Source organism: Embiotoca jacksoni, unplaced genomic scaffold, assembly GCF_022577435.1.
Source record: "Embiotoca jacksoni isolate LCO1_2020_lvr unplaced genomic scaffold, fEmbJac1.0.p SCAF_69, whole genome shotgun sequence".
Classification (NCBI taxonomy): domain Eukaryota; kingdom Metazoa; phylum Chordata; class Actinopteri; family Embiotocidae; genus Embiotoca; species Embiotoca jacksoni.
Window position 1 is genome coordinate 651,342 of NW_027185424.1, and position 25,377 is coordinate 676,718.

General features: G+C 44.4%; 2 protein-coding genes across 2 annotated transcripts; one reads left to right on the forward strand and one right to left on the reverse strand.

Annotated features, from left to right (window-relative positions):
- Positions 1–3,985: 3,985 nt before the first annotated feature.
- On the forward strand, positions 3,986–11,479 carry LOC138214233 (fructose-bisphosphate aldolase A-like). The gene is given in 9 exon segments (XM_069175629.1): positions 3,986–4,078; positions 5,778–5,894; positions 6,102–6,368; positions 8,300–8,460; positions 8,759–8,842; positions 9,238–9,412; positions 9,916–10,115; positions 11,063–11,118; positions 11,120–11,479. Coding segments are annotated over 8 exon segments (1,095 nt in total). The 5' UTR covers positions 3,986–4,078; positions 5,778–5,782; the 3' UTR covers positions 11,160–11,479.
- A 2,053-nt stretch (positions 11,480–13,532) lies between these two features.
- On the reverse strand, positions 13,533–23,900 carry gps1 (G protein pathway suppressor 1). Its single transcript, XM_069175618.1, has 14 exons — positions 23,791–23,900; positions 21,142–21,234; positions 20,625–20,806; positions 18,133–18,297; positions 17,637–17,772; positions 17,261–17,338; positions 17,038–17,098; positions 16,789–16,874; positions 15,042–15,136; positions 14,845–14,950; positions 14,649–14,729; positions 14,373–14,510; positions 14,150–14,284; positions 13,533–13,943 (listed from the first exon to the last, which is right to left on the reverse strand). Exons 1-14 carry the CDS (start codon positions 23,869–23,871, stop codon positions 13,869–13,871), a joined length of 1,512 nt encoding a protein of 503 aa, XP_069031719.1. The 5' UTR covers positions 23,872–23,900; the 3' UTR covers positions 13,533–13,868.
- Between the last annotated feature and the right edge of the window lie 1,477 nt (positions 23,901–25,377).

Genomic DNA, 25,377 nt, shown 5'->3' on the forward strand with positions numbered 1-25,377 from the left:
AGGAAACAGAGAGGTAACAGAGAGGAAACAGAGGAAACAGAGGAAACAGAGAGGAAACAGAGAGGAAACAGAGGAAACTTAGGAAACTGAGAGGAAACAGAGAGGAAACAGAGAGGAAACAGAGAGGAAACTTAGGAAACAGAGGGGAAACAGAGAGGTACCAGGTCCCCAGAGAGGGATTTGAAGGCTCAGACCTGGTTTCAGGGTTCAGTCAAGTTTTGGTTTGCGTTAGAGCGGGGTTGGATATTTAGTTGTGCTGGTTAAAGATAAAGTGGGAGTGATGTTGGGGCACATGTGTCTGCTTACATGGACACATTGTTAGGATCCAATTTCTTTTTTCAAACAAAAGGTCCTCATTTAAGCCCATTTAAGTGAGCGGAAGAGAGAAAGGGAGACAAATAAGGTTGGAAATCAGTTTAAGATATAGTTGACTGTCACTTTGATACAGCAGCGGATGGTCTGAATGTATTGCGTCCTCTCATGAATGTCACTGGTTATTTTTAAACTAATCATTGAAGCATCAAAGTATATCCTGGTGTATTTCTTTGTAATCACAGAGAGAACATGTAGCAGAGAGCAGCACTGCATCATGAGGCCGTGATACGTCCTTCTAGTGTTATGGCCGGCTCCTTCAGGCCATAACAAAGGATCGGAGGTCCACACAGTAAACTGGATTTAGTTAATAGTTTAATGCACAAACCCCCACAACTGTGCAAAAACAGAAGAAGACACAAATCAACCAGAATTAAAGGCTGCCAGGAGCCCAGCTGTCCATGGAGACAGAGACAGAGCACACCATGTGGAAGCCTGGCTTTCTGCTCTTCCTCTCAGGTGCAGCTGATCACCAATCAAGATGGAGCCCCACAACCACACTGGAAACCATGTCAGCAAGGGAAAGGGGCGGGGCCAAGCAGACTGCACCGCAAGTGGGTGGAGACATCACCTACAAGAGAAAACACAAGGACCAAAACAGGAAGGAAGAGCTGGCAGCCTGGGCCGACACACTCATGACTCATTTTCTCCTGAAAACCTTAAAACTGGCTTCTGAGGGCCATAAATAGAATAGATACTCCAGTTTGTTTGTTTTTGTTTGTTTGTTTCATGTCATACTTGTTCTAACCTACAATGTGAATGTTTGGATGATGTAATTCAACATGGACAAGAACAAGAAAAATAAGTTGTGTAACTTTAGTTCAAATGGATTGAGTTGTTCATGTTTGTAATTTAAATGAGAATCTGACCAGATTTAAAGACAGATTGTGTTTTTGGTTCCTAGTTGGTAACACCATCTATGGTCTCCTTTATCTGGATACACATGATGTCCAAGCCAGAACTGGCAAACTGAACTCTCACTTTTACACTGTAAAAAAAAAAGGTTAAACAAATGACCGAAAGAGAATGTTTGATGAGAAACAACCAACTGTACACTACATTCCCTGATTTTCACTACATTTAAATTTGAGCACATTCTCATCGTTGAATACTTTTTTAGGATATATTAATCAGTGGTTTATCCAGCGACACACTCCATCACTTATCACTGTCTCGTGTCTTTGGAGGAAGATGTCAGAGTGATGTCATGTGGGTTCTGGCAATGGGGAGGTGGTGACTATGACTTTCTCCAGAATCAAGCTCTTGTTAGATTAGTAACTACTACTTATATAACTAGTTTACAGTGAGTCGTAAAGTGAGCTTTTGGACACTCATCATCCTTCTATGTCTTCACTGACAGGAAATGAGTCTCCCAACATTTCACATTTGTTACCTGAACTTAAAGAAACTGACAGAAACACAATTTCTTTTGAACTAAAATTACTAAATAGAATGATGGACAGTAAATATTGCACTAAATATTAAGTGGTGAGTAATTTCAGATTTCACAGCCTGCAAATTTAACAGAAAGCCCAGGTTACATGCTACAGGTGTGGACTTTGAAACATGTATACATTCAAAGGCTATTGAGTTGCATTATCAGAAGCATGGTTTGGACCATAGGGGCTAGGATATCTAGACCTCTGCCATTTGTCCAACATTTGGACATTGTCAATGTCCATCCTTTAACCCAGTATACTCACTTCTCCTCTGCAGGGATCCACAATCTGGAGCCCCTCTAATCAGACTTATAGCGGAGGCAGGTTCTAGATCCCATCCTAATATAGACAGACAAACATTCACACTTTATGGAGTGCAGTACTGAATGACTGAACCAGAATTTGGATGTAATAACCCGGTAAAATTAGGCCATCTGTGACTCTGAATAAGCACGTGTCAGCGGGCTGCATCAGCTTCTGCTAAACATTGTATTGTCATGACTCTGAGGAAAAGTTCCAGTTGACTGTAGTAAATGTATTTGAAAAGTATTTGGTGCAAACGCATGACAGAGTTCTGAGACATTGGTGTGGATGGCTGGCTGTGTGGCAGTGGGTCTCCTCAGTGGGTCTCCTCAGTGTGGTGGTGGGTCTCCTCAGTGGGTCTCCTCAGTGTGGTGGTGGGTCTCCTCAGTGGGTCTCCTCAGTGGGTCTCCTCAGTGTGGCAGTGGGTCTCCTCAGTGGGTCTCCTCAGTGTGGCAGTGGGTCTCCTCAGTGTGGCAGTGGGTCTCCTCAGTGGGTCTCCTCAGTGGGTCTCCTCAGTGTGGCAGTGGGTCTCCTCAGTGGGTCTCCTCAGTGTGGTGGTGGGTCTCCTCAGTGGGTCTCCTCAGTGGGTCTCCTCAGTGTGGTGGTGGGTCTCCTCAGTGGGTCTCCTCAGTGGGTCTCCTCAGTGTGGCAGTGGGTCTCCTCAGTGGGTCTCCTCAGTGTGGTGGTGGGTCTCCTCAGTGGATCTCCTCAGTGGGTCTCCTCAGTGTGGTAGTGGGTCTCCTCAGTGGATCTCCTCCTCAGTGGATCTCCTCAGTGGGTCTCCTCAGTGGATCTCCTCAGTGGGTCTCCTCAGTGGATCTCCTCAGTGGGTCTCCTCAGTGTGGTAGTGGGTCTCCTCAGTGGATCTCCTCCTCAGTGGATCTCCTCAGTGGGTCTCCTCAGTGGATCTCCTCAGTGGGTCTCCTCAGTGTGGTAGTGGGTCTCCTCAGTGGATCTCCTCAGTGGATCTCCTCCTCAGTGGATCTCCTCAGTGGGTCTCCTCAGTGTGGTGATGCTGTGATCACGTAGCCGACCACCGGGCATCTTGCATGTGAGGATCCTCACGTAGGCCAAGAGCCGCAGGGCTTCTGGGTCTGTTGACTCCTCAGTCTGTCTTACAGGCGACCAGCTCATCCATTATGTGTAAAACTGATGTCAGCAGACAGATCTTCAGCAGCCAGCTTGAAACAGTTAAACTCTCTTTATTATTATTAATCTGCACCCATTTTTGTCTTGGTAACACTAATCTCAACATTACATGTTTAGTTATAAGCCACTCGTTCACTGTGACTTTTAGATCTTACTCCTCAAACATTAGTTCAACAACAGTGCTGGCTAAAGGACATAAACCTGAGATGTAAAATGCCTTCATCTCTTACAGTGAAAGACAGATTAAGTCTTTTCAGTGCATCCTCTTCAACCGACACTTAAAAACGTCTTTTCTTCATTTATCTTTTAGAAGAACTCCAGTGGACTTTTTGTGACATTTTTAACTAAGTACCGCTGCAATTTTCTGCATAAGTAGGTATGCTTCAAATTTCTCCACAAAATGTAGCTTTTCCGGTGGTGAATGCAGGCAGTCCAAAAGTTGCACTTTAATTATAGGTTTTTAGAGGATGACTGAAACCTGCATCATTTCAGTAAGGAAATGTGTAATTAGACCAGATTCAATTTGATCATTTTTTCTTGAATATTTGTGATCTAACTAGAACATCTCTACATGGAATCAAGTGGTGAAGTAGTAGCCTGTGAGACAAGGATGAGGGTTTAGCGGTGATCCTCAGCGTCATCGCTCAGGCTGTCAACGACCGACGACACAGCAGCGCGTCAGTTCCGTCTGCTGCGTTCTGATTGGACAGTGTCCGCTGCGGCCACGCCCCTAAGCTGTGGTTCTTGGTCCTTCGTCTCCATCTGCTCATTTAACAGCAACTTTTCCTTCCGTCGCATCTCGGAGCATCAAGCTGGTGAGTGTCCGTTTACCAGCTGCAACACGAGCCCACAACATCTGTTTCCCTCATATTTGTTTCTCATAGGCTTGAATTCAGTAGTCTGTGCTGCCACGCCCTTAAAAGACCATTTTCACGGTTTTTTTGTCATTTCTGTCGAAGTTGAATTGTTTTCTGAAACCACAGAGCTGCTGGTATTGACTGAACTATTATTACAACCGTAGTTTGACCTTCCCTAAAGTCAAGCCAGCTGATTATTCGTGGACTGTGTCCCAGCTCAGACCCACCCGGAGGAGGAAGTGACAAACGGCTGCTGTGTGACCGTTGGTTGTTCAACGGCCTGAACCGAGACGTCCCAACAGCTCAACGTCCCTCAGCAACGAGCTGAGATCACAAAGTTCAAGTTATTCAGAGGCGATTCAATCTTTGGGACGCAGTTTTTGCTGATGTTAAAATGTCTGTATTTTTTTAATACCAACCAAGTGGAAGTTATGTATTTAAATAGAAGTACAGAAGTATTCGCCGTTAAAATCCACATTAGTAACTCAATAAAAGTCCTCCAGGGTATGAAGGACGGTTTGTTCCAGCAAAGTAGTGCAGTAGGCACTTCATTACACTCAGTGGCTTCAAACCTATGGTTTGAGCCCCTCTAAAGGGCCACCAGATCAACCTAAAAACCCACAGATCTGTTTTTATTCTTGGATTTTTCTCCTGTTGTCTTTTAGTTTCTTTTATCTCAAAGTTATTCTTAAAGTCCTTCTCAGCTCAGAAGAGTTTGAGGTGTTGCTGCTGGCTGTTTGTTCTGTTGGACAGGAGAAGACTCTTCTCGGGGAACCGCTTCACTTTCAGAGAAGAATCTGACTTCGCCTTAAAATGTGGACCTGCAGCAGAAGTTGTGACATCATCACCAGTTTGGACCAATCGTGGTTTAATAGACAGCTTCCACCAGTGTGATGTGGAAACTTCAAGCCTAAAAACACAAACAGAACCATTTCAAAAGGATCCCACGCATTTATTTCTGTTCTGTAAAAAGAATCTAAATCTTTCTGAGAAGCCAGTTTTGGTACATTCGGTAGAATCGTCCAGTGATAACTGGGTCGGCTCTGGGACGGACATCAGTGGTGTCGGAGATCCACCAGTTCAACCGATCAGAGGAGAAGTATTTCCACATCCAGAGAATCTGCAGTTACTTTAATGAGGGAGGAGGTGTGGACTTCATTTTAACAACAAAGTTAGTTATATATCTTCAAACATGTCAGGATGACATCTTAATTGAGAGAGCTGGAAGTGTAAAGAAGACTTCCAGCGATGACACCGGCCTCCAGCAGCTCAATATGTTTCATATCTATTAACTCTTTATAATCTATAAAATGATCAGATGTGGTTTTTAATGTAAAATCTCAACGCTGGATGTCTGAATAGTTGATTACTTTGTTGGCGTCTCTCTTTCCTTGTTTTCTGTCTGGCATGTGAATCCAAATGTAATTCCTTATATACTAATACTGCATTTGATCTTTTATTCAGTCTCACATTGGGACATTCGCTTTGTAAGAAGAGAAAAGTTCTTGTGCGTCTTAACATTTCCTTTTCAGAAGAGGAGAAGAGGAGTTAGTGTTGCGGTTTGATTTTGTAAAGCTGCAGCATCTCTTCCTGTTTCATTCCTATGAACTTATTAAACATGAGTCCGTATTGATCTGTCTCTTTCTCCCCGTCACAGTCAACATGACTCACGCGTATCCATTCCTGAGTACGGAGCAGAAGAAGGAGCTCAATGACATCGCTCGGAGCATCATCGCTCCGGGGAAAGGCATCCTGGCCGCTGATGAATCCACAGGTAGGAGGAGGAGGAGGAGGAGGAGGAGGAGGAGGAGGCGGCCGTGGTGGGTGTAACGGGATCAGATCCTCCAGACGCACAGCAACACATCACATTAGAAACTGTTAGACGGTGAAGTGTAAAAATCCCGTCTTTCAAACCAGAGTTTGTAAAAAGGGCTTTCCATTTCAAATCTCTTCTGTAACTCCACCCTCCCGGCGCCTCCAGGTAGCATGGCCAAGCGCTTCCACAGCATCAACGCCGAGAACACGGAGGAGAACCGCAGGCTGTACCGCCAGCTGCTGTTCACCACCGACGAGCAGGTGAACCCCTGCATCGGAGGAGTCATCTTCTTCCACGAGACGCTCTACCAGAAGACGGACAGCGGCCGGCCGTTCCCCGAGCTGATCCGGGAGAAGGGCATGATGGTGGGCATCAAGGTGGACAAGGGGATGGTGCCCCTCGCCGGCACCGACGGAGAGACCACCACTCAAGGTACAGCTTTTACTACTTTATATCTTTTTTCTTTTTTGAACATTTGGAGTGAGTTGTGTGTAGGTCGCCTCGTGATGACGAGGACGACGACAACAACAACAACAACAACAACAACAAGGTGTAACTGATGACTGATTGGATTTACTGTCATCAGGATGCTGAAGGTTTACTCTGAATAACATCGAGGCCTCTACTACAAGCAGGATTTGGGTTTATTGAGGTAACTTCAGGTTTAAATCTGAGTTTTCAGGACTACAAAGGCGGTTCACTTCTTACTGGGATATATCACCATGGCAACTGGAGCTGGAGACTGGACTTGCTCCGGAGCAGGTTAGGTTTGACGTAACAGATCAATACGTATAAAAACACTTTATACTTGTCGGGACAGACAGCTGGAAAGTCTCAGTGGAGAGGAACAGTGTTCACAGACCATCAGACTACTTCCTCTTTCCTCAAATGTTTGTATGAAAATAACAGACTTTATTTGATTGTGCTTTCGTACACCAACATCATCCTACAGACACTGACTGAAGCGTTAAAGCGTTTGTTGTACTTATATATGAGCTCACTGCTTTGAGTTATGTTTTATTTTGATTTCTTATTTCGTCCTCGGTCTGTTTGACAGCGTTATGGCTGCAACTGAGACGAAGAGACTAAGAGACGAAGATGGCTGCACATCCCATAATAATACACATCACAATAAATCTAGAATCTGATTTTGCTCATCTTTGAATTCATTACATCCAACAATGTGTTAAATTAACATATTATAGTATTCTTTGTCGTGATAATTACACCTACTGTTGATACTTTGGCTATTTGCTACATATTTTTTACTTTATTATGAAGTTTTATTTATATACCAGCTGCCTTTTTTAGTTTTGGTTGTATTTTTGTCACTACTGGATTTGATTAGTTTTTGGTGTTATGCAGCAGTTTATAAAGACAAATTGCTTCAATGAGAAAATGTACAGGCAATAAGTCAGATTCTGATTCAGAAAAATACATATGAGCAACATATTAATTGAAGGAAATGTAATTTTAGTCAAATGTACTCATATTATGGTATTAGACCTTTCAGATTACACATTCGCTGTTTTTCCTGCATTTGGCAGCTGCAGCCTGGATTATCTTTTAAGCACCTTCAGATAATATTATAGATTTTGCTCTTCATTTGTAAAATATGCTGCTCTGCTGCCAGTTCACTCGTCCATGTTTGTGGTGAGATGCTGCAAGCCCCGCCTCTTCTATATGAACATGCTCACGGCCTGATTGGGAAACTATGAGTTGACTTATGGAGTTGATAACAACCTTCGACCGCCGAGCACGATCTGGTTTGTTGGGTTTAGTTAAAGCAGATAACAGGAAGACATCCTGGGCAGGTTGAACAGTTCACCAGCTCACCAGGAGGTCTGTCACAATTATTACAAAATCACCACTTCCCTCCCAGCTTTCATCATGTCTGGGTTCAGTTGCAGATATAAAAGTAAAACACACTTCTTATAGCAGTATGAACAGTAATTATGTGATGACTGTCATGGCCCCTCCCTCCCCCTCCCCGCCTCCCCCCGTCACAGACGTTAGCTCTCCTTCTCTTTCTCCTTCTTTGTGGTCTTGGTCACGTTTCCTCTCTCCTCCCCCTGCAGTTACTCAACATTAAGCCTCTCCTATCAGCCAATCAGAACGTAGCATTTCAGTGGCTTTTGTATAAATATGTTGATATGAACTGACACTCACTACAGCACAAGTTGACAGTAGGGTTATGGAGGTATTATAAAAGTTGTAATTCCTTACAAGCAGCTACATAGAAAATACCTGAATAAGTTTCTTTTTAAGGAGGAAACATCCGTCAGTTCGTTCCTCAGCCTCCTTCTCTTTCCTCTCCTCATTAATGAGGTCATCACTCCGACCTGCCGTCTGTTGTGTTGAAGGTCTGGATGGACTCTACGAGCGCTGCGCTCAGTACAAGAAAGATGGTGCTGACTTCGCTAAGTGGCGCTGTGTGTTAAAGATCACCTCCACCACCCCGTCCCAGCTGGCCATCATGGAGAACGCCAACGTGCTGGCCCGCTACGCCAGCATCTGCCAGATGGTTCGACACACACACACACACACACACACACACACACACACACACACACACACACACACACACACACACACACACACACACACACAAACACACTCTCCATGCTCTGCCGCTCTGATGTGATGTACACAAACATCACTTTACACAACTCGGCCCATCAGGCTCTTAACAGTTGGTACACAAGCCACGACCTGAAGAGGAAACACTATTGTCTGTTGTCATGACACTAGTTGCTGTGTTTGCTTCCATCCACCAATCACCCCCCCCCCCCCCCACCACCACCTCCCCTCTCCTCCTCCAGCATGGCATTGTGCCCATCGTGGAGCCTGAGATTCTCCCAGACGGGGACCATGACCTGCAGCGCTGCCAGTATGTGACTGAGAAGGTGGGTGATGGAGGGGTCAGGGACACGTCGGGGGGACGGGGACACGCCAGGAGGATGGGGACTCGTCGGGGGGACGGGGGCACGCCAGGAGGACAGAGACACATCAGGGGGACAGGGACACGTTAGGAGGACATGTCGGGGGGACGGCTGACAGCTGAAGACAGACGGATTAGTTGACTGAGGCTGACCTTTAAAGATAGCAGCTGATGTTGTCACGACAACGCACCCTGATGTACCAGATGGAGTTCAGTCGGTTTCTGTCTGGTCTTCGGTTTGTGCCGGTGAGGACGGGTAGAGTACTGTGCTGCGTCTGCTGCGTGCTTTGATCCATTCAGTCCCCCAGCAGTGACCTGGACACAGTGGACCGCTGGTTTCACTCCGTCCGTCTCTTCCAGGTGTTGGCGGCGGTCTACAAGGCTCTGTCCGACCACCACGTCTATCTGGAGGGCACGCTGCTCAAACCCAACATGGTGACCGCCGGACACTCCTGCCCCAAAAAGTTCACTTCCAAAGAGATCGCCATGGCAACTGTCACCGCTCTACGCCGCAGCGTGCCCCCCGCAGTGCCGGGTGAGATATAAATATGAGTGTTTCTCCTACAATTATCTTGGGAGGGCCGGAGGAAAGAAACAAAATACCAACCTACTCATAGAACTGTAGTTACGTCCAGTAACTACCGTTTATGAACCTGTTTCATTTCAGCTCAGTGACATTCACTCATTCATTTGTCTGTCTCTGGAAGTGGTGCTGATTTGTCTGTGGTTCATGAACGCTGTGTCACTTACAGCGCAGCAGAGCAGATGCTAGACGGGTGAATGTTATAGTTGATGAACTATACTCGTTTACACGACTGTAAAAAAAGCACATTAAAAGCCAAAAGTTAAACTACCGATGGACGAACCTCGACCTCAGACCAGAATATCAGCATTTTAAAAACATGTATTTAGTGAAAGTAAGAAGGATGCTGATGTTGGCCTGCTGTCTGCCCGGGGAAACACTGGATATGTTCTGTACACAGTTATCACATGTTCCTCTTCTTAACCTTCCCTGTGTGCATGCTCCTCCCCCTCCAGGTGTGACCTTCCTGTCTGGTGGCCAGAGTGAGGAGGAGGCCACCATCAACCTCAACGCCATCAACCAGTGCCCCCTGGACCGGCCCTGGGCCCTCACCTTCTCCTACGGCCGGGCCCTGCAGGCCTCGGCCCTGAAGGCCTGGGGAGGCAAGAAGGAAAATGGAAAGGCCTGCCAGGCGGAGTACATGAAGAGAGCCCTGGTAAGGAACACGGAGGAGACACGAAAACATGGCAGTCAGTCCTGGATGATGGACAACAGAAAGGGGAACAAATCTGGGACTTTCAGTTTCACAGAATCTGCTGAAAATGAATCTCAGATATCAGCCACTCTGATCCATCCATCCAATCTCGTTATCAAAACTATTTCCTAAAATGTCTTTTCACACTGTTCTTACCTGGTGAATATTCAGAAATTAATTCAGCTTTTATTAAATCACTTTTAACTAACTGACACACGGTTTTAATGTTAAATCTCAAGATGCAAAATAACTGCAGCTGACAAATAAACTTAGTGCAGTAAGCTGGTTGGTATTTTTCTCTAAAAGGTGGAGTACAATTTAGAATTAGTAGGACATAAAAAAAATTTTTTTAAAAAGTACTCATAAATCAAAATTGTACTTAAGTCCAGTTCTTGAATCTACCCAGTTTTTCTTTTGGGGCCTGTTGTGGGTCATATGGTTTATTTTTTGCTTTATATCACCATAACTTCTGCATTATCTCTGATTTATTACTGACTGACTGTTACTCATGATGAACGGAGTTGTGGTTGTGTGTGCAGTGGTGATTGTGCTGCTGTGAGTGTGTTGGTAACACGTGGTGTCCATGCTTTCTTTGATGATGGTAATATAAGCAGTAAAGAGTAATCAGAGTACATCCACAGTAGACATATTCATATCTCCATAGATCGATTAGAACTTCTAGTCAGAGCATTTCACCATCTCCAGAGCGTCAGTCAGCACAACACTAAATGTATCCTGAAGTGTCACATCATGGCTCCCTTCTGCAGGGAAACAGGGTAATTTATATATCTATATATATATACATACATATAGTGACATTTCAGGGGCTGCATGGGGACAGTCCTCCTCCTCCTGCTCAGATATTATGAACCATCCTAACCTGCTCTGCTGAATGTGTTTGTCCACAGAATAACAGCCAGGCTGCTCAGGGGAAGTACGTGTCCTCCGGATTGAAGGGGGGCAGCAGCACAGGAGTCTCTGTTTGTGGCTGACCACGCCTACTGAGGTCAGCCAGGCTGCCTTCACCCCCCCCCCCCCCCATCCCCCCCCATCACTTCACCCCCTCCAGCTGGAACAGGCTGCAGCCTCCAGAGACCACCGACCTTCACCTTTATTCCATTAGTGATGGGAAATATATTATATTTATAACAAAGATTATAAATATATTCTGATTGAATAAATTGAATAAGATATACATTCTCCTTCCAGTCCTTCTTTGGACTCGTGATGTCAGTGTTACTCAACCGCCTGATTCAGTGTGTCCTAAAACAGAGAGAGGGGGGGGGGGGAGGAGAGGGAGAGAGGGAGGAGAGAGAGAGAGGGATGAGAGAGAGAGAGAGAGAGGGAGGGAGGAGAGAGAGAGAGAGAGAGGGATGAGAGAGAGAGGGAGGGAGGGAGGGAGGAGAGAGAGAGGGAGGGAGGAGAGAGAGAGAGAGAGAGGGAGGGAGGGAGGGAGGAGAGAGAGGGAGGAGAGAGAGAGGGAGGGAGGAGAGAGAGAGAGGGATGAGAGAGAGAGAGAGAGAGGGAGGGAGGGAGGGAGGAGAGAGAGGGAGGAGAGAGAGAGGGAGGGAGGAGAGAGAGAGAGAGAGAGAGGGATGAGAGAGAGAGGGAGGGAGGGAGGGAGGAGAGAGAGAGGGAGGGAGGAGAGAGAGAGAGAGAGAGGGAGGGAGGAGAGAGAGAGAGAGGAGAGAAAAATAAAAGTTGTCCTGCAGTCCTCCATTTCTTGTTCCATCTGCTTTCGGGCGTCTTCGTTCTTTTATTTCTCAGCTGAACCACTGAGAGACTTTGTAAAGGACTTCAGAGAAAGCATGTAAAGTATTAAAGTCTAAACACTGGAAAGAAGTTCAAATTGAAGGATTTCCCGATTATTGGCGTGTTGTGTTGTTGATGGATGGAGGCTGACCTACCGAAGGGATGTAATGTTCTCCTCAAATACGTCGGAGCAGAAGTTCAGCTTGTTTTTCCAGTTAATGGAGCCGTCACCAGCTACTCAGTTAAAGCTTCACACTACGTCCAATGAGTCCAGCTCGCTGGTTGAAACAGCTTTGTGCTGAGCTGTTAAACTCGTCCCAGATTCATTCCAACTACAGCTGAACAACGTGTCCGTCCCACGGAGGGTCAGAGGGACGCCAGGCAGACAGCAGCCCTCCACATGACGCTCTCAGCTGGCTGACGGTCCACTTCAGTCTTACTACCTGATGATGAACGCCGCCTCACTGAGCAACGTTTGGGTTTTTATCATCTGTAGTCTAATAGTCTCGTTGTGCACAGATAATCAGATACAAGTGTGAATCATATTGCAAAGCATTCAGATCTTAGAATAATTCATTTCCTGTTAATCTCATCATCATCGAGGTGTCACATATTCCGGATTAGTTTCACTGCCAATCAGCCTTCTATTCTATTAAATATCAGCTAATGTCCTGAAGTCAAGACAGAAAGAAACTGGATTATACAAGCAAACAATGACCCAAAGAAAAGCTGAAGATCCACCAGCTGCTGCTTTCTGAGACCTGATCTTCATCTTCAAAACTAAACTACAGCTCAAGAGATGACAGAGCTGCAGTAGCTGTTAGATGGATGACTAAATAAAGATAACCCTGAATAAATAACTGAGTGGACACAGTGAATCCTGATGCTTCCACACATGCGCTACATAATACAAATAAACTATTAATATCCAATCAGAAAGGAAAGTGCCTTTGGTCTGTTGTTGGTCCCAGACGGCAGGAGCCTCAAAGACTCCTCAACTGGCTGTTTCAACGGGAACAGCCACCAACGTGACATCGAGTTTATATCTATTGGAGAAACATCCGTAAATGAGGTCAGAAATTGTGGTTTACGGCGCACATTTGATGCATTTATGTAACAGTTAAGGAAAAACCGAGGCCCAACTGAGGGGACCGAGAATGTCAAAGCAGGAAACTAGAGAAGAGTTCACCGACTATTAGAAGAATATCATAGCGGGGTTGTGTGTGAAAACCCCACATTCAAAAGATAAAGTCATATTTGTGTTTTCTTTAATGTGTTAAGTGCCATGAAATAACCTCTGTTGTGATTTGGCACTATATAAATAAAGTTGAATTGAATTTGAGCGATGAGGATAAAAGTTGGTGATTCGTCTTCAAATTCTCAACAAGTGGGTGAATGCATGTCGTCACTGATCGGTCCACCCTTCAGCAGGGCCGAACTAACCTTCATGCCAACAGGGTTTCCAGAATATAATCAGAGCCAAATGAAGCTGAGCCAAAGGTGAGCAGAGCGAAGCTGCATCTACAGTGAACACAAAGATCCTCCCTCTGGGAGTCAGTGAGCTCCAGCTATCGATATTAAGGTAGTGAAAAGAGCACAGACACATTCAAACCACCACCAAGTGAATGTTTTGGTAGGTGATTTTATTTTAAAACCTTGCTTCTGTTAATGAGGTCTCCATCAAGCATAAGCAGAACAAAGTGCATCTTCTACCATTAACTTACAGCTTTCAGTGCTGAGCTTTCATTCAAACACATTTTCATTCTGTCCGAATCTCCACATCAGACTCGTAACAGGTTTCACTGCCCTCTCCTGACGGGAACAGATCATTTCAGAACAATGGAGTCTTTACAGGGTGTGTTGTTTCTGTCTTCAGCAGACAGTGGGGGGTGAGGTGGGTGTTGGAGGAGCGGTGATCCTCCCCCTCCGGTCTGTACGTGTCAGCGTTGAAGGGAGCTCTCCTCACATGTTGGTGCTCATCCTGGTCTGGCTGTTGGCAGGTGTCAGTTCACCCTGGCTGCCTTCCCTGGGGGGGGACTGAGCAGAGGACCAGGACTGAGCTGATGCTCCGTGGTTGCTTTTTACGAGCAGTGCTGTAAACTATTCTGGCTGATTATCATTAAAATAGTGCAGATTCCAGTACTGAAACTTGGACTTCAATACCAGTTGCTGAATGATCATTTTGTTCAATAAAATACATGTCAACAAAATGAAAAGTGCAATACAAATAGTTTGTTTTTTACCTTGACGTGGATCTGGTTGCGCAGCACAGCAGCTCGGAGGATCATCGCTTTGGCTCGTCTCTGGAACTCTTTGCCCATGTGGATGGATTTCTCGAAGGTGGTGCTCCTCTGGTCCACATCCCTCGCATACAGAATCTGTCGGCAGGTCAGAAGCACCATTTTGTAAAGATTCAAAAGGAGAAATGACTCGTCGTCAACGGTTTCATGCGTGAGGGTTTCCCACCTTGCTGTGAGAGTCGATCCGTGCGTTGATGAGACCCTCCAGGATGAGCTGAGTCAGCTCATCTTCCAGAGCTGCTACTGTGGTGTTAAAGGCCTGAGCCATCTTAGTCATGTCTGCTGACACATAGGGACTGAAATACTGAACACACACACACACACACACACACACACACACACACACACACACACACACACACACAGTAACTGTTTAATGATCCTGGAGGAACAGGTTGGTTATTATCTCATGCAGGGTGGAAGGTGTTGTCCAGTGTCTCACCTGGATGAGGGCTCTGTTCCTGATCTGACTGTACAGGGTCTTGACGTGCGGTGCCAGGTACATGTCCAGCAGGAGGTTATCCTGGAACACAAACCAGTCAAAATGATCCCATCATATACATCCACGTCATCTGCTCCCGTTAACTCTACGATCCTGTGGTGATTCAGCGTGTTGTCTTGGTGGAACAGACTCTCACCTTCATCTCATCCAGCAGCTTCAGACAGGACGCGTACTTGGACTCGTAGAACTTGAAGATGATGTCACGGATCTGAGGTTCCAACTCTAGAAATAACTTAAAGGAGCTGAGGAGAGCAGATGAATTATTAATGCAGATTTGTCTTCATTAAATGTGCAGAGATATTTTTTGTGTTTGCACGAAGGACAACAACCAACCTGCTGGAGATGACGTTACGTTGGAGCTCCTGTCTGTCAAACGTGGCCAAAGCACACAGGCCACCGTACACAGCAACATTACTGGGTGACAGGAGCTGCAGCACACACACACACACACACACACACACACACACACACACAAAACACACACAAAACACACACACACACACACACAAAACACACACACACACACACACACACAGACACACACACACACACACACACACACACACACACACACACACACAGACACACACACACACACACACACACAAAACACACACACACACACACACAAAACACACACAAAACACACACACACACACACAAAACACACACACACACACACACAGACACACACACACACACACACACACAAAACACACACACACACACACACACACACACAAAACACACACAAAACACACACACACACACACACAAAACACACACACACACACACACACACACAGACACACACACACACACACACACACACACACACACACACACACACACACACAGAGAAAACTGTAAGTCGTGCGGTGTGTCAGGAAGTCGTCCCCCTGCAGTATGTTGTATTGTAGTTTGTTGAACTTAGACTTGGTGGGGGACGACAACACGCGGTGGGGGACGACAACACGCGGTGGGGGACGACACGCGGTGGGGGACAACACGCGGTGGGGGACGACAACACGCGGTGGGGGACAACACGCGGTGGGGGACAACACGCGGTGGGGGACAACAGGCATCCTCACATCTACTGTATGTTTCCATCCTCAGAGGAACATGTTCTGTAACTGTCTGCTGTCTGTAGATCAGACCAGCACATCCAGGTAAACTTTGGCTTGCAGCACACGTCCGCCCTCTTCTGTGAGAAAACGAGTGACTCCCAATATACTTTAATGTGAAATAGCAGCATAAAACCAAACTATTAGAAAACCAACGGTGATGAATTAGTTTATAAATGAGTCAGAGACGCTCTGCCCGAGATAGAACATGCTAGATAAATTGAAAAGTTGAATTTGATCCCTTCGGTCATGTTCCTGTCAAACATCCAGGATGTGCAGCCTCTGGCCTCGGGGAAGCAGAGGACCAGGGAAACATTGGACTGGGCAGCGTTCCCTTGTGCCTTTCTATCAGGATCTTCCATGGCAGGGGAACAAATCATAAATTAGCATTTTTTTACATTATTGTTGATGCAACTAAGTACACAGCAACTCTTCGGCATACAGTTATTAATTTGAACCAGCGCGTTTAAAGTAGAAGTTTAGAGAAAAGTTTCAACTCTTTGGGTCACTGTTGCCGTCTCAGCATCATGTGGGATCGTTTCCCCCAGAAACAGGCGCAGTGATGAGATCTTACTCTGGATGGCATACTGCCGGTCTGATGAATAAGAAACCGAGGACAGAGATCTGGGACTGAAGCCACTGTCCTCATGGTGTCCAAACTTGAACAGTAGGCAGAGTGAAACTTCAGCAATCTGACTTAGACAAATAATGAGTAATACATCCACTTTGATTTATTGTTTTACGACTAAAAACAGACTTGTCTTGGCTAACAAGAAAAAACGTCATCAGTCTTGTTTCAGTTGAACTTTGAATGCATTTCATCCTCCATCATTTACACTACACATGCTTTAGGGATGTATTTTTACAATCAGGATAAATATTATTTTCAAATTGACTTGAGAAGAATGTGCAGCTTCCATTAATGTACTGTTGGAAGTCGGAGTGCCTCATCTCACCTCTGGACAGTCACAGTGGTCAAAGGAAGCCTGCAGGAAGCACTTGGCAGCTGGTTTGTATTTTCGGGAGGCCAACTCTGCCAGTCCTGAAACAACAACAAACAATGTTAGACTCACATTATAGCAGAAATCCCTTCATATTTCTTCATACGACCCGAGTTAGAAACCTCTCAGCTCATCTTCCAGAGCCACAACTGGTGGACCAAACTAAGCTTCAGGTTGTACTTGGTGACGTTAACGCCATCTTACCTGCAGCACACTTTAATTTGGTGAGGACTGCTTGATTTTGACTGTCTCGCTCTCCTCTTTGCTGAACAACAGGAAGCAGAAACAGTGCGTCAGTTGAAGGCTCAAAATAAAACAGCTTGTTTAAGAAACCGATGCTACATAGATTTCTGTGTCATTGTGATATGATGATATGTGATGTGGTTTGTGGTGTGAAAACACCGGCATTCGAGACGATGGTGCTCACCTCTGCGATCTCTGGTGTGGATTCTGCCTTGTTGACGTAGCTCAGCACGTGAGACCAGTTCTGGAGGTAAACACTAACCTGTGGACGGAGGAAACACACTTTCTTTCTTTTTTTTTGCTAATGCTGAATTGTTGAGCCACCGGTGGTTGTCTCATCCACCCTGCTGTGAAAAATCCACATTGTACATCGGCACCGTCACAAACACTTTGCTGTAATCAGTAACTGGGATACTCGTGTTTATCATGTATGTACAGACCTGCAGAACCAGACTAGTGTGTTCAAGGTCAAATTAATATCCTAAATATGTCTATTGAACCACTCAACGGTTTCTTCCATATGACGTTATGCAGAGCATCGTGGTTGAGTCCTGCTGTACCTTGATGACATTCAGACACATGTTAATGACATGTTTAGCACTGGTGCAGTAGTCTCTGGCTCTGGAGTAGCACTTTAGGGCATTACTGAGGTCCCCGCAGTCCAGATAGTGGTCCCCCAAGTCATCATGGCCTCTCCTGGAGGACAGAGCGGAGGGAAAAGGATGAATAGGTGGGAAATGTCAAGAACGGAACAAAAGGCCATTATAAGGAACGGCTGAGCAGTAATGGGCCAAACTCTCCGAGTATCTTCTGACCATGACAACAGCGGTTTGGTTGTAAGGCCCCCAAGACGGCATTTCGTAGCTATAAATTGGATTATTATTGTGGTGTCATTACTAAAATAAATTCTACTGTACCACTTTACAGCTGCTCTGTCTACTGAAATAATTTCACTTTCATTTCCTTTACTTTAACTCAGAATTCATGAAAAGTAGAGGACAGGAGGATCTTAAGAAACTAAATCAACTCCAACAACCGTAGCATCTGTCATCCTACCTGATGCTCTCTTTAATGGAGTTGCCTTTGTAGTTCTTGAGATCAGTATCCAGTTTTTCCAGTTTGAGCAGAGCCTTTTTCCGGGTGGATTCGGCCCAGGCTGAGTCCAGAGGAGGAGGAACGACCCCGGCTTCAGGCGCTGTGTCCGCCACACCCTGCACTTCCCTGCAATTACATTTAGTTCTTTAAAAAAAACACTCAAAACAGTTCACATCTGTCCACAAAACATTTTCACCCAAAGGTTTCTGTGCCATCCATTTGTTCTTCAGCAAATCTCAGATGTATAACAATGTTGTATTTGGAGAGCCGTGGCTTTCTCTGTGCAACCTGCCATGTTCACCGTCGTGTTGCAGTGTTCTCCTGATGGTGGATTCACGCCAACACCAACACCAACACTAACACCAACACCAACACCAACACCAACACCAACACTAACACCAACACCAACACTAACACCAACACCAACACTAACACTAACACCAACACCAACACTAACACCAACACCAACACTAACACCAACACCAACACTAACACTAACACCAACACCAACACTAACACCAACACCAACACCAACACTAACACCAACACCAACACTAACACCAACACCAACACTAACACCAACACCAACACTAACACTAACACCAACACCAACACTAACACCAACACTAACACCAACACCAACACCAACACTAACACCAACACCAACACCAACACCAACACTAACACCAATACCAACACCAACACCAACACCACTAACACCAATACCAACACCAACACTAACACTAACACCAACACCAACACTAACACCAACACCAACACCACTAACACCAACACTAACACCAACACCACTAACATTAACACCAACACCACTAACATTAACTTTAACATTAACACCAACACCACTAACATTAACACCAACACCACTAACATTAACTTTAACATTAACACCAACACCACTGACATTAACATCAACACCAACACCACTAACATTAACACCAACACCACTAACATTAGCTTTAACATTAACACCAACACCACTGACATTAACATCAACACCAACACCACTAACATTAACTTTAACATTAACACCAACACCACTAACATTAACTTTAACATTAACACCAACACCACTAACATTAACTTTAACATTAACACCAACACCACTAACATTAACTTTAACATTAACACCACTAACATTAACACCAACATTAACACCAACACCACTAACATTAACTTTAACATCAACACCAACACCACTAACATTAACTTTAACATTAACACCACTAACATTAACACCAACATTAACACCAACACCACTAACATTAACTTTAACATTAACACTAACACCACTGACATTAACATTAACACCAACACCACTAACATTAGCTTTAACATTAACACCAACACCACTGACTTTAACATTAACACCAACACCACTGACATTAACTTTAACATTAACATCAACACCAACACCACTAACATTAACTTTAACATTAACACTAACACCACTGACATTAACATTAACACCAACACCACTAACATTAACTTTAATATTAACACTAACACCACTGACATTAACATTAACACTAACACCACTAACATTAACTTTAACATTAACACTAACACCACTGACTTTAACATTAACACCAACACCACTAACATGAACTTTAACATTAACACCAACACCACTAACATGAACTTTAACATTAACACCAACACCAACATTAACACTAACTTTAACTGTGTTCCCGTGGAACGTTACATGCCTTGTTTTGGGGGATCTTTGGTCAACCACCCCGATGGAGCCAACAGTGGTATTGAATGTCCTCCATTTGTTACAATATCTGTGACTGTTGATTGGTGAAGTCCAAACTCTTTAGGGATGGTTTGTAACCTTCAACCGCCAGATAAGCTTCAGGAATACTTTTCTTGAGCTAAAAACATCTCCTTTGTTTGAACGCTACCGTTCCACAAATGTGTGTTGTGAAACTCGGACCTCCATATTTCCCTGTTCTTTAAATAAAACTTCCACCCGGTTATTATCCCACTAACTGAAAACACTTGACTTCATTATTTAAATGAACTGCTAATCCTGCAGGTTAACATACTTTTGCCAGATATGTAATATTGGATCATTTCCTCAATAAATACATTTTTAAAAAGTCGAATATTTTTGGTATTATTATTGGTACCAAATGTTATTTGGTATACTGCATCTAATTTTAGGACTTGTGTGAATATCTGGTATGTTTTATGTCATATTTATGTAGAAATATAGAAAATGAAAAACACCACTGTCTCCCCCTCTGAAGAGTAATTGAACTTGGACTTAGTACCACAGAGATTACAAAAGCAGAAGCTGTGAAAATACATGCACATTTCTTACGGGATTTCTTTTGGCCTACTAACATGATCTGTTTTTCACACAGTAGTGCACTGCTTCAGCAGAAGCTCTGTAACAGATCAGCCCCGAGGGTCAGTGGATATCATACCGTGTGGCCTCTGTGAGTTTGCGGTGGATCTCTTCATAAGTGTCGACATTGAAGGTTCTCTGGACGAAGGTGAGGGCCATCTTCAGGGCCTCCACTCTGAGCTGGGGGCAATGCTCAGCGATGAACTGCAGCCTCTCGATGCGCATCAGTCCGCTGTAGCTGGTTGCATACTGCTCCAGGTCCTACAGGAGAGGTGGCAGACAGCATCAAACCGCTTCCTCAGGTTCACATCATCTGTGAGGTTATACTGTTTATATTGGTTATACTGTTTATATTGCTTATATTGTTTGTACTGTTTATATTGTTTATACTGTTTATATTGTTTATACTGTTTATATTGTTTATACTGTAGCACTGCGTCTAGTTTAGAGTCGTTTAGGGGACATTCAGAACCAGAGCCGGTCCGACTGTTAAGATGATCCCTCAATAACAGCTTCAGACAGGAATCACTGCAGGAGGAACAGTTCCACTCAGTCCTCGTTTAACGTGTGCACATGAACACTAGTTTGGTTCCTACCAGCGTTGGGTTCTCCACGATGTAGTTGGTGTCTGGAGCGTTCTGCTGGTCCTCCTGTGGGTCCGCATCGATCTGCATCGGCTCCACAGACCCCTGAAACACACCACGGAGGACAGTTAACCTCAGCAAGCACCGCCCACAGTAGGAACACAACAGAAAATATACAAACATAAAGTTCATTATTATTCCAGTTTATTGTTTAAAGTTATATAAACATAAAGTTCATTATTATTCCAGTTTATTGTTTAAAGTTATATAAACATAAAGTTCATTATTATTCCAGTTTATTGTTTAAAGTTATATAAACATAAAGTTCATTATTATTCCAGTTTATTTGTTTCAAGTTATATAAACATAAAGTTCATTATTATTCCAGTTTATTGTTTAAAGTTATATAAACATAAAGTTCATTATTATTCCAGTTTATTTGTTTAAAGTTATATAAACATAAAGTTCATTATTATTCCGGTTTATTTGTTTAAAGTTATATAAACATAAAGTTCATTATTATTCCAGTTTATTGTTTAAAGTTATATAAACATAAAGTTCATTATTATTCCAGTTTATTTGTTTAAAGTTATATAAACATAAAGTTCATTATTATTCCGGTTTATTGTTTAAAGTTATATAAACATAAAGTTCATTATTATTCCAGTTTATTGTTTAAAGTTATACAAACATAAAGTTCATTATTATTCCGGTTTATTGTTTAAAGTTATATAAACATAAAGTTCATTATTATTCCAGTTTATTGTTTAAAGTTATATAAACATAAAGTTCATTATTATTCCGGTTTATTTGTTTAAAGTTATATAAACATAAAGTTCATTATTATTCCGGTTTATTTGTTTAAAGTTATATAAACATAAAGTTCATTATTATTTCAGGAGTTTATTTGTTTACATCAAACGGCTGATGGCGGAGTTAGCTCGACGGTGCTAGCTGCCGTTAGCACCAGGCTACAGCGAACAACACGAACGGTCCTTCGGTCCGGAGAGAATCCACCTCCCGGTGTCTCCTCCCCGGTACCGGGGACAGAGATGTCTCCTCCCCGGTATCGGGGATCTCTGTCCGTGTGTGGTTTCACCACCTTCATCCCTGGTCCCTGGTACTGTTGTTAGCCAGCAGAGGCCTTCGGCCCGCTGCTAGCCTGCAGCTCGCTCCTCCGGGGACACAAGTCCTCCGGGGACACATGTCCTCCGGGGACACATGTCCTCCGGGTAACATGGTGGAGACATGCATTCCTCTATTCAGTAATGATTTCTATAAACATGTCCAGCTGCTCCTTCGCTTCCTCCACGAGGATGAAGACAGACTCCACCTTTAAAAAGCCGTCTTCTAAAGGTGGAGTCTGTCTTCTGAAGGTGGAGTCCTTATTCTAAAGGTGGAGTCTGTCTTCTGAAGGTGGAGTCTGTCTTCTAAAGGTGGAGTCTGTCTTCTAAAGGTGGAGTCCTTATTCTAAAGGTGGAGTCTGTCTTCTGAAGGTGGAGTCTGTCTTCTAAAGGTGGAGTCCGTCTTCTGAAGGTGGAGTCTGTCTTCTAAAGGTGGAGTCCTTATTCTAAAGGTGGAGTCCGTCTTCTGAAGGTGGAGTCTGTCTTCTAAAGGTGGAGTCCGTCTTCTGAAGGTGGAGTCCTTATTCTAAAGGTGGAGTCTGTCTTCTGAAGGTGGAGTCCTTATTCTAAAGGTGGAGTCCGTCTTCTAAAGGTGGAGTCCGTCTTCTGAAGGTGGAGTCTGTCTTCTGAAGGTGGAGTCCTTATTCTAAAGGTGGAGTCCGTCTTCTAAAGGTGGAGTCCGTCTTCTGAAGGTGGAGTCCGTCTTCTAAAGGTGGAGTCCGTCTTCTGAAGGTGGAGTCCTTATTCTAAAGGTGGAGTCCGTCTTCTAAAGGTGGAGTCCGTCTTCTGAAGGTGGAGTCCTTATTCTAAAGGTGGAGTCCGTCTTCTGAAGGTGGAGTCTGTCTTCTGAAGGTGGAATCCTTATTCTAAAGGTGGAGTCCGTCTTCTAAAGGTGGAATCCTTATTCTAAAGGTGGAGTCCGTCTTCTAAAGGTGGAGTCTGTCTTCTGAAGGTGGAGTCCTTATTCTAAAGGTGGAGTCCGTCTTCTGAAGGTGGAATCCTTATTCTAAAGGTGGAGTCCGTCTTCTAAAGGTGGAGTCCGTCTTCTGAAGGTGGAGTCTGTCTTCTGAAGGTGGAGTCCGTCTTCATCCTTCAACCTTTAGAAGACAGACTCCACCTTTAGAAGACAGACTCCACCTTTAGAGTCTATAAAGAAGCACCGTCAGTCTGACACGCTGATTTTAAAGATAACACCATTTCTAGACTTCAACCAGCAGGTTGCTGTTTGCTCGCTGGGACCTTCCCTAGCCTCCTTCCCTAGCCTCCTTCCCTAGCCTCCTTCCCTAGCCTCCTTCCCTAGCCTCCTTCCCTAGCCTCCTTCCCTAGCCTCCCCTAACCTTCCCTAGCCTCCTTCCCTAGCCTCCCCTAACCTTCCCTAGCCTCCTTCCCTAGCCTCCCCTAACCTTCCCTAACCTCCTTCCCTAACCTCCTTCCCTGGCCTCCTTCCCTAGCCTCCCCTAACCTTCCCTAGCCTCCTTCCCTAGCCTCCCCTAACCTTCCCTAGCCTCCTTCCCTAGCCCATAAAGCCGTGACCTACCTGGAAGTTGAACACCTGTACAGGTAGCGGCATCTTCTGCTGTCCGGGCTTCGGGCTCCTTCCTGTCGGGGAGTTCAGCATAAAGACGCTGCAGCAGCGGAAGCTCGGCGGATGGAGCTTCTTCTTCTTTTGTTTGTTTGGGTTTTGTGTGTGAAAGGCGCGTTACTGCCACCTACCGGACTCTGGCGTGTAGAGCAGATTCGTGGTGGGAAAAACGGAAAACCTGTGAACATCTGAAAAAGAAAAACAAACGTACATTCTGTGAATTCGATTCGTTTCATTCATAAAATCGATGACCTGCTTACATCGTGCACACAGCTCTTTCCCCGCAGGTCTGCCTTTAGCGCTGAGCGGGTCTTTTTCTTCTCTTTATATATTCATGGCAGTCTAATAAAACATGCTGACCTGATTCGTTGGTCATAATGTGCACATAGTGCTGGTTGTCCTCTTCTTCCATCCATAAAGTTGCATTACGCCTGTAATTAATCCAGTTGCTCTCAAAAAACTAATTTGTAGTTTCCCCCTTCTGCCTTGTCCTCAAGTGCATCTTTAATCCTGGATTGCAGTCATCCTTGTTCTCCTCGTCCTTGTGCTGTAACCACGGCCCTTCTTACTTCTTTATATATCCTGCATGGACTCAAAACGCTGCCTCGGCTTCCTGACCTCGAAACGTAGTCTGCATGTTCGTCTGGGGTCAAAAGTTGCAACTAAAAATCTAAAACTTTATTCTCATTTCCAAATAAATTCAGATTCATTCTTTTTGTGATTATCTTGTGAAGAACATCACTAGTTTTTGTCAGTATAATTTAAAACCCAAATGATTTGTCTTATGCACATCGACTCAGCTGTTTCTGTCTGTCTTGTGTCTCGTGCAGCCTCGGGTTGACCTCGTCCGACCTGTCCTCTGAGCTGGATGCTGTCGTCACCGACATAAGACAAACTACATTTATTCAGCTCATTGGAGTAACTGAAGAAGTAAATATGTGTGTCAGCTATATTTTACAATGTAAATACAAATATTTGGATGTAGTCCATCACACAGAGGAAGAGTGCCCACACTGATCACATTAATTTTAATCCCCCCCCTCCCAGTCCTATCCCGCGGATGCTGACCAGGCACTTCACTATCCTTCACTACACGTCACAGCTCACAATCCCCATTATTGATGCTATTAATAGCCAATAAGCTATTGATTGTTCATTTTACTCACACAGGGAAGGACAGGCCTGCCAGCACACCTCCAGCGTCACAGGGAACGACATATTCTTCGTTAGGTATGTTATGTGCACCACTTTATAATCAATAAAACTCCATTGCAAGTAACATTACATGTGCATTACTACAAGGATATAAAAGTAAAGTAAGTGAAGGTGTTACTATCAGAAACATGTTTTAAAAGCATTAAAAATATACCTTATGATAAAACACTATCTATATCTATATGTAACAGCTGTTCTGTTTCAGGTAATAATGCATGGATGTTTTAATAGCCTATTCCTTTGCCCTTCTTTTTCTTGATTGGATTGCAGCACTTGAGCTGCATGGACGTTTAACCTGATAACTCTTGTCAGCCCAACATGATGTGA

What these genes read in the sequence shown, in the direction of transcription:
- gps1 (XM_069175618.1), bottom strand. Translation starts at nt 23,871, where the DNA reads ATGCTGAACTCCCCGACAGGAAGGAGCCCGAAGCCCGGACAGCAGAAG. An exon ending in TACAGGTGTTCAACTTCCAG is followed by an intron (nt 21,235 to 23,790) that starts GTAGGTCACGGC and finishes GGTGTGTTTCAG; the next exon opens with GGGTCTGTGGAGCCGATGCA. An exon ending in TCGTGGAGAACCCAACGCTG is followed by an intron (nt 20,807 to 21,141) that starts GTAGGAACCAAA and finishes CCTCTCCTGTAG; the next exon opens with GACCTGGAGCAGTATGCAAC.